General features: G+C 47.4%; 1 protein-coding gene across 1 annotated transcript; it reads left to right on the top strand.

Annotated features, from left to right (window-relative positions):
- Window positions 1-3,859: 3,859 nt before the first annotated feature.
- On the top strand, window positions 3,860-19,066 carry LRRC27 (leucine rich repeat containing 27; the record flags this gene model as incomplete). Its single annotated transcript, XM_080621113.1, has 5 exons — window positions 3,860-4,072; window positions 4,374-4,504; window positions 7,886-7,944; window positions 14,792-14,944; window positions 18,834-19,066. The coding sequence occupies 5 exons, from the start codon at window positions 3,860-3,862 to the stop codon at window positions 19,064-19,066; spliced, it is 789 nt and encodes a 262-aa protein (XP_080477239.1).
- Window positions 19,067-20,142: the final 1,076 nt, after the last annotated feature.

Raw genomic sequence — 20,142 nt, 5'->3', positions numbered from 1 at the left:
TATGGGAGTATTAAAAGCCTTATAATGTTGTACAGAGCGGTTTTATATGGAAAGCAATGACATTTCTGGTATTATTTAACAGCTCTTACTTTAGAAAGATGAGGAAGAACTTTGCTTCCTAACTTATCTGAAGTCAAATGAGAGTTAAACTTGTGTAACATAGGTGCCTGCTAACCTGAACCCGTAGATGCCAGGGAAGCTGAGCACTCCTCTCTGGAGCTTGGAGTGCATAATCCAACAGTTCCTCTGCGTGAGGGTCTCTGGCACCTTTCATTCAGTCGCCCACATCAACCTGCAGTGCTGAGGAGGAGCACCGGTGGCATTGATATGTGCAATAGTCCCTGCTGGCAAAGTGCTGTCCAGCAACCTGAGAACACAGCGACCAACCTGACAGTGGTGTGTGCAGTGAGATGCACATTCTGGCTGTTGCTCTGTGACTGAAACTTGGAACTCTGGCTTGCTAAAAGTAAAATGAACCTATTTATTGACTTCCAATCTATTCTTTCTTCTTGCCTTCTCATCAGGATAAAGTCTGTCTAGATACCATCACGTTGAAGAAGTGGTCTATGTTACTGTGCTGGTGGTGCCGAGGACTCCAGCTTCATGAGGAGGCCAAACTGGACAATGAGATTTGACAAGCAACATTGTAAGTCCTGTTCTAAGATGATTCTCTAAGTTGGGTATCTTTCCAGACCACTTGCTCTCCCTTAAGTAGCCATAGAAGTGTTTCTCTATTACTGTTGTGCTAGAGAGAGTTCTAAACAGAATGCTAAGATCAAACCCAGCTGAAATAATTCTCTCTTTAATTGAGGGAATGATGTCATTGGTTTCAATTGTAATGTATTTTCTTATCTTAAATAAAATTATCTGAAGTATCATGGGGTTTGCATAAACAAGTGCCAACAATGCTTCCGTACAGCTTCGCCAATGATCTGTTTTTAGCCTTCATAAACTTTGCCCTCTGGCTCATAAATATTGTTCATAATTAGGATTTAAGCACCTCAGTAGCCTCAAAGAAAATCTGTTCCAGGAAAAGCATAATAAAATTACCCCTTGTACCTGCTCTCTCTTGCAAGCAGCAGGAACAGCCTAGTGAGTGGGATCTCTGTTTCCAAAGTGCAGATGCATTCAAGTGAGGAATAGGTGCTTGGTCTTATTCAGCCCAGGTTATGCTGTGCTTTCAGAAGCTCGTGGCCCTGTGACAAAGCAAACATAAAGATTTAGGCCTGTTTAGTTCCTCATGTGAGCCAACTGTTCCCATGAACACAGCGGTACCGCAGGCCCTGCAGGACAGCAGGATTCTCTCTCCAAGTTCAGAGACTTGCTATAAAATGGAGGTTCCAAGGCTCAACAGGCTCTGCTACAAAACAAGCTCCTGGCTGGATAGTCTGGGATGGGTCAGGAGTTCCTGAGTGAGGGGATTGTTGAACCGAGCCAAGGTGGGAACAATTCGAAACTCAGTGGAATCAAATGCAGTGCTGCACCAATGCAGCATCTCTGCCAGCTGGAGATGCTCCAGCCTCCAGGTGTGCTTGCTACAGAGGGCACGCCATGAGCATGGGATCTAACAAGAACTTCACCTGTTTGCCTCAAAATGTTATTGCCAAGGCTGTGTGGTTTGTGTTTTGCCATGTGACAGTTCTAGCAGTCAGCAAGATCTTTTTTCCTTTGGAGTGCAATATGTATTTGAGGTTACAGACTGTAATAAAATGGGCCAGTTTCGCTTCTTCAAATAAATAATCCTTCTGTAAGGAAATAGTTTCTAAAGAAATCCCTCTAAAATAGCTTTCTTTTCTCATTTAGTTTAATAAGCAGCGTGTAAACCAGCAAAAACCACCCAAAAATCATGTATCTAAATTCTAAAATTAGTTTTGTGTATTAAAACCCAGTGCTGCCGATCACACTTGGTCAGGTCACTGGGAACATAATTATCTGGGTTTGTGAGATTAAGCACTCCTCATGTCTCAGTAATGGGTTTCTACCATCTTACTAATTAAGAACATATTTTATTTCAGGCTGGTATGACCCCTGGCTAATCTCAGCGTTATTCACCTCAATGTGCAGAGCCTCTGCAGGGATGCTGCTGCTTCAGCGACAGCCCCGACGGCGCTGCGATGTGGGGATGGTTTTCCCGTGAGGGCTGGGTCATTCCTTGTGCTGCGGATGTGTCCCCAAAGAGAAAAAACCTGCCAGCAGAGCTGGGGTGAGGGAATGGCGGGTGTGGGCTCTGGAACCACGGAGTGGTTTGGGTTGGAACGGACTTCAGAGCTCACCCAGCTCCAGTCCCCATTGCTTGAGCTGGGGACGCCTCCCTGCCCTGCCAGGCAGCAGAGGTTCCTGCCCGACGGAAGGGGCACCACGGCCCCCCACGGGCGATGCTCCGCGGTGCCGCTCATCCCGCCCCTGCCCCGGTCCCCGAAGGCCCCGCGCTGTGCCCGTGCTCCGTGCCCCGTGCCCTGTGCCCTGTGCGGCGGCGCTGACGGTTGCCGCGGAGACACGGCCGGGCGACGGGACGGCCTGAGCAGGAACCGGGACCGCCACGGCGCCTGCGCCAAGGAGCCGGCCCTGCCACAGCCCGGGCATCGTGAGCGGTGCCGCCTCCTGGCTGCGGAGCGGAGCAGGGGAGCCCTGCGGCGGGCCCGGCTCGCGAGTGAAGAGCAGGGCAGCGCCGCTGGTACCCGCTGAAACCAGCGGAGGCGGCGCGGACCGCGCAGGGACGGGTTCAGTTGGAGCTGGGAGCAGCACGGATGGAGCTGCGCCGGCTCGGGGCGGCCAGGGCCTGCGAGAGCCCGGGCTGAGGAGCGGCCGGGCGCTGCTCCGTGAGGACGCGGCTCTCATGTCCTCAGCATGGGCAGGTGCTGTGCTGCTGCCAACGGCTCCGCACCCAGCGCTGAGGACGGCTCTGACCCATCGCGGTGACAGAGTCGAGACCCTCCTGGCACCTACATCCTTCGGCGCCTTCCACCTCCCAGTGGAAGGTGTCCCTGCTCATGGCAGGGTGTTGGAACTGGATGAGTTTTAAGGTCCCTTCCGACGCAAACCGGGCTGGGATTCTATGACGATTGTATGGTTTACTGTGTGCGTGTATGTCAGTGCTTCTCCCAAGGCTGCATATGACACGGTGTGGGGGAAATGTGGCCACAAAGGCTGGTTGGAGATTTTTGTTATTTCCTGTGACTTCACATGTGTATTATTTGGGGGCTGGGCTCTGCTCCCAAGGAACAAGGGATGGGGCAAGAGGAAATGGCCTCAAGCTGCACCAGGGCAGGTTTAGATGGAGCTGAGGAACAATTCCTGCCCCAGAGGGTGCTCAGGCATTGGAACAGGCTGCCCAGGGCAGGGCTGCAGTCACCGTCCCTGCAAGTGTTCACACACCGTGGAGATGAGGCCTCAGTGCCATGGGTTAGGGGTGGCCTTGGCAGTGCTGGGAATGGTTGGACTGGATGGGTCTTTTCCAACCCAGTTCATTCTGTGATCCTGATGAATCACATACTCGGATTGATTTGTGTTGAAAGGAACCTTAAAGCTCATCCAGTTCCAACACCTGCCACGGGCAGGGACACCTTCCACTAGAGCAGATTGCTCCAAGCTCTGTCCAGCCTGGTCTTGAGCACTGCCAGGGATGGGGCATTCACAGGTTCCTTGTATCATTGGCATAAGTATATACATATATAAAAGTGACAAATTGACTGGTTTGTATCACACACAGCAGTGGGGATAATCTGCAAATTAATAATATAAACAGCAAGTTGGTTTGTATATGATCCCATTCCAAAATATGTTGTTTTTTCCCAGCTCATGACTTGCCTTCACCTGGTCCCTTTGGATTCCTGAGCCGGGATTCCAGGCTTGCTGACAGATGGATGACAGCAATTCTAAAGATTTTTACAGCAGCAGTGACAATCTGGGAGATCAGTATCTCAACAAGAGACATTCTTCTGTTCCTGATTCGTCACAAGGGATCGGGAAGGCTGCTGAGGAGTCCCTGCTCTCATCTTCAAGCACTCATGATGTCAGCAGAAAAAATATTAAGCATCTCACTGAGGAAATGTACAGATTGCCCAACATAAAGGTGAATCGTTGTTATGAGTAGTTCACCCCTTGATTTAAGTGTAGCACAGTGCATTTAAGGGCAAATGAGTGGAAAAGCTTCAGGTTCTTAGCTATGATCTTTAATCCCTGGGTTCTTTAACAAAAAGTCCTTAAATAAACCTCTCCCTGTGTAATTCATCATTGTGTGTCCTTTAATCCCCTTTAGCAGTGTTCCTTCCACAAAAACAGAGAGCAGTTCACAGTTTTCACATTCGATGTTGCATGCCAGGGAACAGCCCCTCTCCTTCTGGATGTAAAACATGTTTCTGTTTTTCGCACAGTACCTTCATCTGGAAGGAAATGTCATAGCCACACTTCCCGAGGATTTGTTTCAAAAGCTGCCACTTCTTGTTTGGCTGGATCTCCGCTATAACAAGATTAAAGCTCTTCCCCCTGGAATGGGTTTCCACAGGTAAGATCATTGGTCAGACAGATAACTTAATAACAATTGTATTTGCCTTCTATTTCCCCTACTGTAATTTCATTGTAACAGTCAGACTTTCATATGTGTTTGTTTGATGTTGACCTCAGCGCAGGCGAGCGGTAAATAGGCTTAATTGTGTTTGCTAAAGCCCACATGAACTGAAAGGCCCAATTAATATTACACAGTGAATTTGTACACCCTTTGAACCTTAAAAGGCAAGGCCTGGTCGTCTTTACGCTGAGGTTTTGCCCCAGTGTCATTTTAATTACCTGTAAGTGACTTTTTAGTGTTGTGGGTGAAGTGAAAATGGGGACCCACAGTTACAAACCTAGGTGACAATGTACCCATTAATCTGTTTGTGCTGATTGTCTGCCATGGGGTTACCTGTTGGGAGGATTATTTGGCTGTCAGTGACTCAGATGGAGCATGCAGGGAAAGAAGTACACCATATTGTGGTGACCCTGGAAGTGCTCCCACATCACCGTGATCACCAAAGCTAACTTCCCAACAGGCTTTTTTCATGTCTTTGGACAATTCCCTGCTCCTCACTCCAGAAGTGGAAGACCACAAATGACAATGTATGGTAATGAACAGGAACAGAGGAATTACTTTCTTACTGGAAGTTAAAAGACCAACCCGGTTTGCAGCTGTGGTTCTGAAAGAAACCTTTCTGTGTGAGGAGAAGGAGGCAACCCTTGACCAGGGTATGATACAGCATTTTCCAAAACAAAAAACCCAACAGTCCCATGGCATCTTGTGATTGAAACAAGGTGCTTAAAGGTATTTGAAGAGCTCTTGTTTGTGAAATTCTTTACTGAGAGGGTGGTGAGGCACTGGAATGGGTTGCCCAGGGAGGTTGTGAATGCTCCATCCCTGGCAGTGTTCAAGGCCAGGTTGGATGAGGCCTTGGGTGACATGGTTTAGTGTGAGGTGTCCCTGCCCATGGCAGGGGGGTTGGAACTAGATGATCTTAAGGTCCTTTCCAACCCTAACTATTCTATGATTCTATGAATCATTATATATTCAACTTGTGATTAGAAAAATACAGTAAATGAAATTTATACCTCTAAGAACAGCTGGAAAATGTCAAGTTTAATGATGTTTGCAAATCTTTTAAATACAGCTTTCCTAAATTCAATTGGACAGGACTGGTACAATTTACAAACCATATTAGAATGCTGCCATCATCGTTGCATGAGTGGCTGAGATTCTCTGAGATGAAGACATTCTCTGTGTGCATCTTCCTCCAGCATAATATGTCAGTCATCAGTCCCTGCATGTGTCACGCTTTATCTTGTTTGTAGTTTTACACTGACTCCAGGCAGCAGCTCCATCAGAAATATTCACTGAATATTACTTACTCGCATTTTATCCTTATTATGTGTGGGGGCATAAGCTATATTTTAAGATGTTTGGTAATTCTTGGGCTGTGCTTTTCTGGAAGCAGCCTGAAGTGTAGTTTTAATCTCAATGAAACACTGTGCTAGTTTGGAGCCTTTTGGGCTGACCATTCAAGCAGTTCATGAACCTTTCATTGATTTTAATAGCTGTTATGATTACAGTGTCTCCAGGTCAAACAAAAACATTGGAAACACTTGTGGAAATGGTGTCTGGCCTGGTGTGCAGGCAGGGAAAGTGCTGCTCTGACACTTTGCTCTCCACAAATCCCTGTGCGATCTGGATGTGCAGCTGGGCAGGGATCAGCCACGGCTGTGTACATGGAATCCCAGACTGGTTCGGGTTGGAAGGGACCTTAAAGCTCATCCAGTTCCAGCCACTGCCACAGGCAGCGACACCTTCCACTGAAGCAGCTTGCTCCAAGCCCCTGTGTCCAACCTGGCCCTGAACACTGCCAGGGATGGGGCAGCCACAGCTTCTCTGGGCACCCTGTGCCAGCGCCTCAGCACCCTCACAGGGAAGAGCTTCTGCCTAAGAGCTCATCTCAGTCTCCCCTCTGGCAGGTTAAAGCCATTCCCCTTGGCCTGTCCCTACAGGCCCTTGTCCAAAGCCCCTCTCCAGCTTTCCTGCAGCCCCTTTAGGCACTGGAAGGCTGCTCTAAGCTCTACCAGTCTGCCCTGAGGCAGCAGGGCTGTCCCTGCAGACTTTGGTGCCTCTAAATGTGGGGGAATTTGGGATCAGAGTCTGATATCACTTTTTCCTCTAAGTGCAGCTGAAGACTCCGCTCCAGACAGGCAAACGTGAGCCCAGCACTCACATTTCTTGACTGAATTGAAATGTCTTCAAATATTGCCACAAATGTGAATCCGGAGCTGAGGAGCTGCCAGAATGTTTGGTTTGCTTTGGTTTTCCTTCCTGGAGGTAAAGAAATATTATGACCAACACTATGGAGCTCTCTTCTTGTTTGTTTTGCTGTATTTTAACAGTAAACAAGTCCAATTGCAGCACAAGTAAATAAAGCCAGCACCATGCCTATAGAATACCATTTGAGCCAGTTTGTTGCTGGATATTAAAGGCTGTTTACACAAATGCTGTTAAGATGGCAAAATGAAGCAGTCAGAAATGAGGAGAAAGGGAAGTGGGGAGTCTGTGTAGTTCCCATTTCAGAGCTGCCTGGGTGTCAGTGGCTCCCTTCACACAGATTAGGCATCCCTGCATCCTGAACCTGCAGTGCCCAGAGGTTTCCATTGGAGACCTCCAAACAAGGGCGGATTCAGCAGCTCCAGCATTTCCCTGACAATGCCATTGTTTTTGAGCAGGGGCGTGCTGACATTTTCTCAGAAGCTCAGGATTTGTCTAAATGTTAACAGATTTTTCAGATATATCAAGAAAATATTATCTTGTGTGGGACATAAATGCCATGAATATCGTATGTGACCTGTGCCAAGCTTCTTGGCTGCGTCCAAGAATAGGAACACTGGAGCTTCTCAAAGAAAGAGACTGATGCAATGAAGTACAAGTAGGGCATATTTCTTTCTAATCTCATTATCAAGAATGGCTGAGCAGTTTTAGCTCAAATTTAGCCTGAGGAATGCACTCAACAACCCAAACAGCTGAAGCTCAGCAAGATGATAAACAACTGGAAATGATGTGTTTATAATTGGAGCAGTCAGTATCAGACTTTAAAGTGATAAGCAGGCTTTGCAGGCAAAGATCAAATGCTAAATATTGAAGTAGTTGCATAATAAATGGGCATAAATGCCAGCTTCAGATGGCTGTTCCAGAAAGCTTTGGGGTGTGCCGTTTTCCAGCACTAATGTTAGCAATGGAGGAGTGTGGATTTGCCTGAGGAGCCCTTTCTGTAGTAGGGAACAAAAGCAAGGAAACAATTAAGGAGCAAAACTGTTCTTGTGTTTGTATTTAATTAAATGAACTTTGCTCTTAGAGTCTCTTTTCTGGTTTATTGAAAAGGCAATTGAAAACTCTGCTCTTAGAGAGGAATCCTATAAAAGAGCTACCTGCAGAACTCGGTAAGTACTCACTCCTGGTTTGAAGATACCAAAGACATTTTTTGGTTCATAGTGTTTAATTCTGTGGTTAGACTTTAAAATACTTCAATACTTATGTAGAGAATGATTTTAATTTACCACAAACATGTGCTATGAGAGGGGAAAATAAGTTACTTATTCATAATGATTGCCTTCACTGATAAGAGGGGAACATTTTATTGTAGTGCTGTAGTCAGAAATGTTCAGTATTGTTTCCTTGAGTAAGACTGAAGTAAAAACCATATCTTGGATGTCAGACATAGAATCATAGAATCACAGAATGGTTGGAAGGGACCCTTTAGTGATGCAGTCATAGTCTAAGGCCCAAGAGTGTTCCCAAGCACTGTCATGCTGTGATTTTAACGAAGCTTTGCTGTTTGTAGTTAGTGCTGTGCAAGTGTGACCCCTCCTGCTCCTTGGGCAGTGCATTAGGAAGCAACCGGGCACATCAGTAAGTGTCCCTTCCCCACAGCCGTGCTGGCCCTGCACATTTAGTACTGACCCTCCTGCTTCCCACCAGCAGTGATCCTGGAGCACTTGGGACTGGTCCCATTTCAAGGCTCCCAGCACCAGAGTCCCCATGCAGCCCAGGCAGCCTCCAGCTCTCTGGGGTGATGCTTGCTTCTGGTCTGTGCCCAGGGGCTTTGGGCCAGCTCATCCTCCTGGATCAGGCCAGAACCCCCTGAGCTGGGTGCTGGAATCCTGCACACCCAGCATGCTGCAGACCTGGTGCTGTCTTCATGCAGAAAGGGAATCAAAACCACAACTTACCCCTCCAGTTCAGATGCTGTTTCCTCAGACACAATTCATACCCAGTGCCAGCTCTGCACTGCTGGTTAGCTTTCAGGGGCATCCTGAAGCAGGGCTCATTCCTGTGGAGTTTATCTCCTGGAAGAATTATTTGAAGAAAAGCTTTGAACAGGGGATTAAAGCATGCAGGGAAGAGGCCTCAAACTGTTGTTGGGCTTGGTGTCCTCTGCAGCCATGCTGCTGCCTACCCGTCTGCTGGGGAGCAATGGCTGGTAGCCCAGGCATGGGAAGGACAGAGGGTGTCCACTGTTCTATTCCTGCTTCACATGAGGGAGCCTGCTTCTGGAATAACTCTGCTCTTCCTACCTCAAGCTGAGTGGTAATGCATCAAAAAAATGCTGTTTGCTGATTTAAACACCCTTGAGTCTCTCAGAGTGGGCCACTGCTACACTGGCCCTTCTGCAGTAAAATTTGATTTGTGGGTGCTGTTTTCTGGACAGATCCTAAATCAGGACACTCCTCTACTGCAGTATTTTGATCACTGCAGGTTTCCCAGATTGGTGCTGGGATGAGGGAATTCCTGCCATATGTGACATTCAGCCATTTCTCCTGGCTCTGCGGATAATGGGTACTGAAAAAGAGATGCCAGTGCTCCTGCTGTGCTGGAGGCTTGTTCAAGCTACAGCCACTGGTAAAGAGCCCGGCAGGGGTGTCAGGGCAGCAGTGCCGTGGTGACAGATGGCTGGAGGCACAGGTAGAGGATGGCTGCAGCCGCACTACCCAGAGCTCATAGTGAGGGAGGCAGTGGTACCCTGGCTGTGCAGGGTGGCCCAGGCCAGGCCCCTTGGCACTGCCAGCTCCGCAGAGCGCTGCGAGCACCGTGAGCCTTCAGCAGTCACACACATCCACTGTGAGATTTCTGACAGCATCCTGGATCAGACTTGCTGCATTCATAGAGTCACAGGATGGCTGGGAAGGGACCTTAAAGCTCCTCCAGCTCCAACCCCTGCCACAGGCAGGGACACCTTCCACTAGAGCAGCTTGCTCCAAGCCCCTGTGTCCAACCTGGCCTTGAACACTGCCAGGGATGGGGCAGCCACAGCTTCTCTGGGCACCCTGTGCCAGCGCCTCAGCACCCTCACAGGGAACAGCTTCTGCCTAAGAGCTCCTCTCAGTCTCCCCTCTGGCAGGTTAAAGCCATTCCCCTTGGCCTGTCCTTACAGGCCCTTGTCCAAAGCCCCTCTCCAGGTTTCTTATTGGCCCCTTTAAGCACTGGAAGACTGCTCAGAGATCTCCCTGAGCCTTCTCCATTGTGCTGCGGTGATGCTGTCCTACCACATGCCTTTACTTTGGATGTTCTGCTCCCTTGGCAGAGCCTTAACATCCCCTCATAGTTCTATATACCACAGTTGCCACCATATAGTAGATACAGATAGGTGTGTATATGTGTATATATACATGTGTGATTTTAGAACTGAGCTCCCTCTGCCCTACAGCAGCTGAGCTGCTTCAGGCATGATTCCTAATGTAGTGGACAGTGTAAGACTTGGTCCAGCACAGAGACTGGAACCTTAGCAAAGGGTGGGACATGTAATGGACAGGGCTGCCCTAACCCAGGTTACCGAAGCTGCTCATTTCCCTGTGGGGGAGCTGTGCTAGTCAGGGCTCAGGGCCCCTGCATGTGTCAGCAGCTAGCACTGCAGGGCTCTCCCATCACAGGGAGCTGAGGGGAGAACCAAGCAATCCACCTGGTATGCTGGGAGAAAACCTGGGAGTTGTGCCTGTGACATAGCGAGGGGTTGTGAGGATCTCCTGTGTTTTTACACAACACCCATGTTTTGACAGGATTGTTCCGTCTGACAAAATCGTGTTTCATGAGCTAATTCCCAGCCCACTCGTCCTCCTACCCTTGCCTATTGCCTTCTTGTCTGCACACTTGCCATCGTAACCTCCTCTATAAGAAACAGAGTAGGAGCCAATGCTGGCAGCATCAGCCCTGGCTTAAATTAGAGTCTCTGGCCTGCAGTACCCGCTCTGTGATCCCTTCTCTTGTTGTTGCAAGTAGAACACCCGTTTGTGATGCTGGTATCATCAATACCAAACAGAAAGGTTGCAATGTAAACCCAGGTGAGCTGGGAGGATGGTCCATGATCACTGTCTCAGCTGTTAGTCTTCATGCCTAGGGGTGTTTTTTTCATCAAGATCTGGAATTAATCTTCAGCGCTTGCCTTTGTTCATTGAACTTGTTCAAAACTACCTGTTCAAGGAATGAAAGGGCTTTGCAAGGGGACCAGAAGCCTGAATGGCGCAAACCAGCTTTGATTCACCTGTGGCTGTTCCTGGAGCATTTATTCTGGCTCCCCTCGTTATCACTTGGCCTGAATTTAATCAGCAAAGGAGAGAATTTCATTGTCAGACAGAAAGTGATCTCAAACTCATGTGTACTGCGCACTGCTGGGCAGTGCTATGGGGGCTTGGGATACATCCCGTCTATTCCCAGGACTGCCAGCGGCTTGCTGGAGAAGTCTGGAGTGTTACCTGGCTTTGGACACATTTCAGGACTGCCCATGCCTCAGTTTCCCCTGCTGTAAAATGGGAATGAGAAGTGTTACAAAACTCCAAGCTGCTAAAGACAGCATTGCATGGGAGCTGCATGACTTTATGGCTGCACCTACCTGAGAGTTCTTTAGCACAAGTTAGGAATGATTGTACAGCATGAAGATCTCAGTGGGTGATGCAGTTTAAAAGGTGAGTAAATGATGAAAAGGCTGTGGAAAGGGAGCATTGCCTGTCCGCCATCCGTGCGTGTGAAGCACGAGCTGCGGCTGCATGGCCTGTGCAGCTCCCCCACTGCAGTCAAATCATCTTCAAACCTGAGTGGTTTTCAGCAAGATAAAACAACAAATCCGTTTTTCCAGCCCTGAAGTCATCTGTGTGATTCAGTTTGATCATTGCTGTTTAAAAATAGATTCAGTTTCTTCATGCTAATCAACTTCAAATCTAATTGTATTCCCAAAGAGTTCTTTACAAGGTGCATTTTCAAAGCCATCCCTACTCGTTAGTAATGGAGCTCTTCCATTGCTGTGTTTGTGGTTTATGATTATTTGAAGTAATTTTCTAATCTGTGAATCACGGCTGTATGTGAAGGCATCCTGGTAATTGTAGCTCGCTTAGCAAACTTCTGCATGGAAACTCTTAGAACACAGTCACTTTGCTAACCCTCCAAAGCGCAGCATTCCTTGTCACTGGTGCCAGGTTGACAGCAGTCAGTCTTATTGTGGAGAGCCCTGGGAATGCTTGTTTTTTGTACAACCACAGAAGCATTTAGGTTGGAAAAGACCTTTAAGCTCATTCAGTCCAACTCTTCCCCAGCACTGCCAAGGCCACCACTAACCTATGTCATTAAGTGCCACATCTACACAGCTTGTAAATACCCCCAGGGCCATATATGAACTCTGTGGGTATATTTCTTTACAAAACCAGCAGCAGTAATTACACAACAGCATATTTCCTCTCTGTGCAATAAACATGGATTTTCACTTACAAGCCTTTCCGTTACTCTGTAACATGGTTCAGGCACACAGTGCTGCTGGGCTGTTGTAGCTTTAGTTTGTAGTCAAGTATTTCCTCCTTTATGCTTTTGCTTGTTTCTCTTGGCCAGTCTGCATGCCTGGGATATTCCTTGGTATATGAGCTGCCTTGCTCTGTGACACCAGGTAATTCCTCTTTTCCAACCTCTCTCCAGAACTCTCGCCCTTCCGTCAGACGTTGGCAGGCCCATTCCGCATTGCTCCCTCCGAACCTTAGCTCACAGTAAAGCAGTATGTCTGGTTTGCACCTAATGTGTGGTATGTGTGCAGAGCAGGCAAACTGTCATCAATCTTTCCCCAGGGATTGCAACAAATGATGTCTTCAGTCCCACTCAGTTTCTCTATCTCAGCTCAGCTGCAGTTTGAGCACAATTCCAGAGTAACCATTCAGGCTGTTCTGGTTTCACTGGTCCCCAGTTGGAGTGCAGCTTTAGCAGACTTCAAAGTAATAATCCTGATTAACATGTGAGAGTTGCAGTTCTAGCTCTGGTCTGTGAGGAAAAGAGCAAGTGTTGAGTGGGTTTGAGATCGGAGCTGAGATTGCCTTACCTCTCCAGTATGGAACTTTGTTGGTGTGGGATGGCAAAATGCAGGTTTTCTTGCACTACTGGTAAGTTACAAGTCAGCTCTTGGCCTGTGGCTGATCAAAAATACAGATCAACCATGGAAAATCAGGATGTAGGTGAAAAGAAGTCAGTTTTAGGTGCGTGTGTTCTCCATTCCAGTGGAACTGGAACAAATCTGCATCCCGTGGTGGTAGTATGATGGCGCTGTGAGTTCTCTGTGTGGCTGTGGCGTAGTTTTGCATGGAGCAGGTTGTACCTGGTATCTCCTTGATGTGAAGAATCCATTTGTGCCTGGGCTTCAAGGCTCCCCTCCAAGGGAATGGATCCAGAAGGATCCAGCACTGTCCCCATCCTGATGCTTGGAAAACTGCTTGGTGCTCCCCGGAGCCCCTGAGCTGCTCTGCTGCCTCAGGCTGGGTTGGATTTTCCCAAGTGCACTCTGTCAGTGGTGCAGGAGCTGACATTTCCAGAGCAGGAACGTCAAAGGGTTGTTAATCACACTGGGACGTTTGTTTTGTAACACTCCTTTCAGCTTTAATTGCTGCTAATTTACAATCAAATGGCTGTGCTTAGTAATGTATTTGTCATTTCCGCAAGTCAGGTTTTACCGGAGCAGTTTAAAAGAGCAAACACACTATTTTATACCGTAATGAGCGAAGCACATCGGCACAGGCAGAACGTGAAGCAGCCAGCCTGTAGAGAGCTAGCAGATTGAGGATGTGAATGCAGATTTGAAGTGTGACTCCAGTAATACAATGGGAAACCATTATGAAATCCCGTGTTTCGGTGCGGTTTCAATGCTGCACTCCCTAAATACATCATTATAAACCATGTGTCATACTAAAATGTCAGGACAAGATATGGTTATTACCTTCCTTCTGGAGAGTGGCACGTTGCTGTTAGAGGGATTTAACAGATTTCAACAGTTGTGTTCTCGGCTGAATCAAGATTGAGTGAAAGTATTGTTTAATTCTGCCAACCCCGACAGGGAGGGAAAATGGCAAATTCCGGTTTACATCTAGGAAACAAAATTGATATATCTGTATAAACACAAATAAGGAGTGCGACTCTGATCCTGGAAGGATTGTGTGTGTTTGGTGTTCCCTCAGCAGCAAGTGGAACATGAGGGATGGCTCCCACCAACCCGGTAGCTCCTCGTCACATGTGTCACTGGTGCTGCACATGCCTTGGTCATGGGGTTGGACTAGATGAGCATAGGGGTCCCTTCCAGCCCAAACTACCCCATGATTCTAGGATTCTATGAGCTAAGCAGGAGGCTGGGCAGTTGGTGAGGTGTGTGTGGCCCTTGGAAGGCCAGAGATTAATGTCCCTCTGTCCATTGTCACCCAGAGATGGTGGCTGGGGGTGAGAAGTGAGGTAGATGCAGTGATTTCAGAAGTAGGAAATCAGAACAATGCACTAGGAAGTGCAATTCGGGAATAATCTTAGGTATGGCAGTATCAGCGACACTGTGCATATATAAAAACATTGGTTATTTGTAGCAATAAAACCAGGAAACTAAAAATCACTGGACTTGGCCAAATACATAATTTAAGGTGGTATATAGTGTCTGCATGTGTAATAAGGGTCATTATCATAGAAATCACAGGCACAGTGCTTACTAGTCATTCCCTTTGACTCAACTAATGTGACTGTCTGTCACTGCGGTTCATCATCATCATCATAGAATGGTTTGGGTTGGAAGTGACCTTAAAGCTCTTCCGGTTCCAACCCCTGCCACAGGCAGGGACCCCTTCCACTAGAGCAGCTTGCTCCAAGCCCCTGTGTCCAACCTGGCCTTGAGCACTGCGAACTCACCCATCTTGCCAGATGCTGAAAGGTTGGGCCTGATGATCTTCAGGGTCCTTTCCAACGTGGGCTGTTCCATGGTTCTGTGTTTGCTAAACCACATCATTTTCACAGGACACTTGACTTCGCTGACAGCCTTGAATCTGAGACACTGTCCCCTTGAATTTCCCCCTAAAGAGGTCATACAAAAGGGACTAAAATCCATCCTATCCTTTCTTCGGGATTCTGGGAATGGAAACCTATCCTGCATGGAGCCAGCCACTTCAGGTATGTTGGAGGTGTCTTTGTGTGCACTTACTGTGATTTGTTTGGAGAGCAGTGTGAGGAAAGGGGTGCTTTCCTGATGGCTTTTCACTAATGGGTGTCATAGAATCCCAGCTTGGTTTGGATTAAAGAGACCTTAAAGCTCATCCAGCTCCAACCTTTGCCATGGGCAGGGGCATCTTCCACTAGGGCAGCTTGCTCCAAACCCTGTCCAACCTGGCCTTGAACACTGCTAGTACCTGGCTTACAGAATAAATGTTCATCCACACTCCAGGAGTCTGACAGTGTTTTCTGTGCTTTGATCCTGGATTTGAGCCCATGTTCCTCAAAGACGCAACTTGCCCTTTATCACACTTCCTCCTTTTTTTGTTCCAGTATCACAGCTATAAATTCACATCAGGAGGGTAAAATTAAGAAGTTGTCAGAAGGGAGGAAAAGATGCAACATAATTTGCATTATTTATGGTCTGATATATTCCAGAAGTCATTAATAATAAAAATACTGGGCATGTTCCCACAGAAGACCTCTTCTCATATTTAAGCTTTCCTGTAATGAAGGCTAATTACCCTGGGTACCATTAGCATCCGACTGGAATTAGTGGTGTTAAAATGTGATATTATTAAAGGGACGCAGTAAATTCACGGCATGAATGAGCTACTTGAAGTGCTAAGTAATGTGGTAAGATAGAAAAATGTCAGCTTCGAATACCATGACACTGAAATGAAGTCAAAATACTGATATAAAGATAATGACTATATATATTTTGATTAATCTCAAGTCCATGCATGGTGTCATTGAAGGGAACCATGAGCAGTTCCAGAACTTCACATGATTATTGTCAGGGTTTTAAGACCTTGTTTATAAGTCTTAGTTTGGCACAAATGATATTCCAGTAGTGTGGCTTCATTCGCACTATTTACCTTCAGATTTCACCACGTTAGCATGACTTGAGAGCCAGCACTGCATTTTTCTATATAGGTAAGTTTTATCTGCATCATTTGTGCTCAATGTTTGTGTCTTTTCTTCCGTATTAGTGGACTTTGGAGAAGGGCCTGTAGGGACAGGACAAGAGGAATGGCTTTAACCTGCCAGAGAGGAGACTGAGATGAGCTCTTAGGCAGAAGCTTTTCCCTGTGAGGGTGCTGAGGCGCTGGCACAGGGTGCCCAGAGAAGCTGTGGCTGCCCCATCCCTGGCAGTGCTCAAGGCCAAGTTGGACACAGGGGCTTGGAGCAAGCTGCTCCAGTGGAAGGTGTCCCTGCCTGTGGCAGGGGTTGGAACTGGAGGAGCTTTGAGGTCCCTCCCAACACCAGATGTTGGCTGATTCAGTGAAAGAGCTCTGGATTTTGCTTCTGAAGATGTGCACCCTGATGATCACCTGTCTGCTCCTCTCCCTTTCTCCCTCTGTGAGAGGTGAAGCAGTGGTAGCTTTCAGAGCTCACTTTCTCTCCTCACCAAGCAATTCAGCACTAATTACAGCTGATCTCTCCTCAGGTAGTGTTGAGGTGAGAGGTTGGTTTGGCAGTCAGCAGAGGGGTGTGTGGCAGGGCTGTGGGTTCCTGTGGGCACAGCTGGTTCTCCAAGGTCACTCGTGTTTGTTACCCGCTTCCTTTCCAACCAACCACCCACATAGTGTACTGGGAACACTCCAGTGGTTTGGTTTGGTTTTTAACTCCCTTTCAGCGGTGCAGTCTTGAACATCAACAGGGCATGGTTAGGAGCCTTCGAAATAGCAAATCAAGAGTATTCTTCCTGCTGATTTATGTCTGCATAAGGATGTGGGTTCGTGCTCTGTTCTGTTCTGCATAGCTCCAACACAATGGATTAGAATGACAAAACAAGTATAATGCTGCTCTGGAACAGCGTTGTAACTTGTGTTGTTATGTTTAATGTTAGCTTAGATAGTGGTATATTTAAAGAAAAATAATCCCATGGACTTTAATAGCTAGAATCTGTGGGCATGCACATGAAGTTTGGGAACCTTCTGTGATATGCAGGAGTTTTTTGCTCCCTCCCACATGGCCCATCTGTTCATGTTGGATGCGGGCAGTGTGTAAGAAGTAGTATATACATACTTCATGCAGAGGAGATAACAGAATGTGCCTTGCAAGAATGCTTTCTCTCTAAAACGTGAGAGGGAGATGAAATCCAGGGTGTTTCTTCTCTAGGATTCAGGGAACCTTCTGAGTTTATGGAACCAAACCTTTGTGCAACTCAGCATCTCCCAGCACTGCAGTGGAGGTGAGGAGCTCTGACAGATGTAGCTTTTGTGTAGGTACAGAGGTAGGTGCAGACCTGTCCCAAAAGTTGGAGGAGCTCTGTGCCAGTCACCTATTGTGCTTGGCACTGCTGTGGGTGCCTGAATGACTTAGACACAAACCTCCATAACCAGTAAGTAGAAGTCACACTTTGTATGCAGTGTAGGTACACCCTAGAATTGATCATTGTCATGTAAATATGAAAGATCACTGAGTAAGTCCAGTTGTGTGTGAAGATTAATACCTCTAACAGTGTAATAAAGGTAGATTTGTCTAAGCTGAGATGCCAGCTGGGATGAAATGCAGGGTGTGCTGGAGCTTTCATCACTACTTTGATTGTTGCCATTACATCACATTACATACTTCAATTGATTATGTTAAGAGCTATTTCCTGTTTTGACTCACAGATTGCATTTGGGCACTTGTAGTATGTTAATGATTATTGTATCTGTTTGCTTTGCATTTTCACTTCCTCTGATACATGGAACATATTTTTAACTCCTATTCATCATGCACAGTACACTTGTCTTTAATTCAGTCATACATAGTTCATGTAATACTTATTTATACCCAAATCTACATTGGCAACCTATAAATGCTCCTGAAAAACAAAGTGAGAGAAAAAGTGAGGGCTGTATGCAGCCCAAACTCAGTCCTGTATGCACATGCCTTGTGGGAGTCTATTTTTACCCTCAGTGCAGAGATCCCAGTGCAAAGCTGGGATTTTCCCCTTTGGTGTCCTACTCTGGTTCAGAATTCCCTGTCGTTCACACAGTGTATTTGATAGGCCACATCTAACCCTTGCTGATGTCTGTGGTAGGCTGCAGATGGATACTGGGCCAGCCCCAGATGAGGCAGCAGACAGTGGAAAGACAACAAGGGGCCTTCAGGGAGTCAGGCTGTGGATGCTACTGTGAGCCCGTGATTTGTGCAGGGTGTCGAGGACAAGTGGCTCTTAAGCTCAGTATAAGTCACAGAACCCCAGCCTGGTTTGGGCTGGAAGGGACCTTAAAGCTCATCCAGCTCCAACCCCTGCCACAGGCAGGGACACCTTCCACTAGAGCAGCTTGCTCCAAGCCCCTGTGTCCACCCTGGCCTTGAACACTGCCAGGGATGGGGCAGCCACAGCTTCTCTGGGCACCCTGTGCCAGCGCCTCAGCACCCTCACAGGGAAGAGCTTCTGCCTTAGAGCTCATCTCAGTCTCCCCTCGGGCAGGTTAAAGCCATTCCCCTTGGCCTGTCCCCACAAGCCCTTGTCCAAAACTCCTCTCCAGAAACTTCAAGTCAAGTAGTGAACACTGAACAAAACTGATGGTACTTGAATCAGCTTCTGCAGGGTGGGACTGGTAAGAAGCTGGGTGAAGTTTCCCAAGGTATGAGGTACTTGAATTGCCAGTGCAAAGGAGGCCCCTGCTCTGCTCACATCCATCCGCAGCCTGCTGGTGTCTTCCAGAGCACAGATGGCTTCAAACTTTGTGAAAAATCTTTAAGCATAAAATAGGTCTTAAAGGAAAAAAAGACCAACGAACCCCACTTCTGTTGGATTGATTGACTGGCACTGTCTGAGCACTGCACTGTGCTTAACCCCAATGAACGGGTGTGTGGGGTTGCAGCCCTCTCCCTTCAATCCCTGCAGAAACGCTGCCGGTCCCGGAGCGGAACCTGAGCGACCTGTTGCAGCACAGCCTGGATTTGTCCCAGGAGTGGCGAAGTGAGGAAGAGAACCGATGGTTCCAGAAGCTGCGGGCAGAAATCACAGGGAAGGAGAAGGAAGAGCTGCTTGCTGAGGGACATGATGGGGCAGCCCAGGGCGGGAGCGCAGCACGTGGCAGGCTCTGCCCGCACCCAGCGGGCCCCGCAGGGGACTGACCCCCCCTGTGCTGCGAAGCACCATAAGGGTCCTGCAAGTGCTGCGGGCTCTGTGCTTCCACTGGGAAATGCAGAAGCAGTTCAACTGCCTCACTGCACGCACTGTCAGGTGTGTGTGTGATGGGTCAATGAGATTTCTGACAGAAGTATGGGGCACACACACCCAACTGTCGTATTTTCTAATATTTTAAATATTAAAACCCACTATCAAACTTTTGTATTTTCTCATTTACTTGGTTTTTGATTTTGATAGTTGTCCCCTTGAATGTCCAGATTCATTCCACTGAAATATAGAATTTCATAATACAGAATAACAAAGGGCTGTAGGATCCTGCAGGTACTTTGATTCTTCATTTCTACTATATGCAGTGTGATAAATAATTGTATAGATACAAGGTAATACATTCAATTCCTTTACGTTTGCATACAAAGCATTTAACAGATGCTGTCTGTTACATTTTGCAATAATGCAAACCCTATTTGGGAAGTAACTTTTGTGTAAAGGAGAGAATAAACACACAGGAAATGTTTGTAACTTTATCAACATTTCCCGTGATAGCAAGGATTTGTGTCCCCCAATATTCATGAACATTTTTACTGGCACTTACAAATCATTTCTCTCACCAGTTTTTACTAAGCTGGAGCTGACTGATTTTATTGAAGTATCAATGACTTGAGGAGGTTTCTCATTTCAGACAGGAACAGAAAAAGGTTTTGACATTTACTGGGAGTTTGCTTTCTTGCTTTCTCTCTTTCCTCTTCGTTCTTTTTTGTTCTCTGCCTCCACCTCTCTGATGTCACCCAGGAACACAAAGCACTGTAAGTCAGTAGCAGAATCCAGGTGCTGAGTTAGTGGGGCAGAGGCAGGGGAGGTCTCCAGGCATCAGATCAACTGATCTGGGAGCTTCTCCCTCCTACCTGTGTGCTCCATGCTCACTGCTGGGCCTGTGACAAGGACGGGCGGCACAGTCTGTCCCACGGGGTGCCCCACACCTCAAGTGCTCACCGTTTAGGGGTTTGAGGGGTTTGAAGTAACAACAGTATGGAAAACCTTGCAGAACCTGTGGTTTGTGCCT

The sequence above is a fragment of the Psittacula echo genome (assembly GCF_963264785.1).
Source record: "Psittacula echo genome assembly, chromosome: 6".
In the NCBI taxonomy this organism is placed as follows: Eukaryota; Metazoa; Chordata; class Aves; order Psittaciformes; family Psittacidae; genus Psittacula; species Psittacula echo.
The sequence above is the reverse complement of the archived record's forward strand: the minus strand, read 5'-3'. Positions and strand labels throughout refer to the sequence as shown.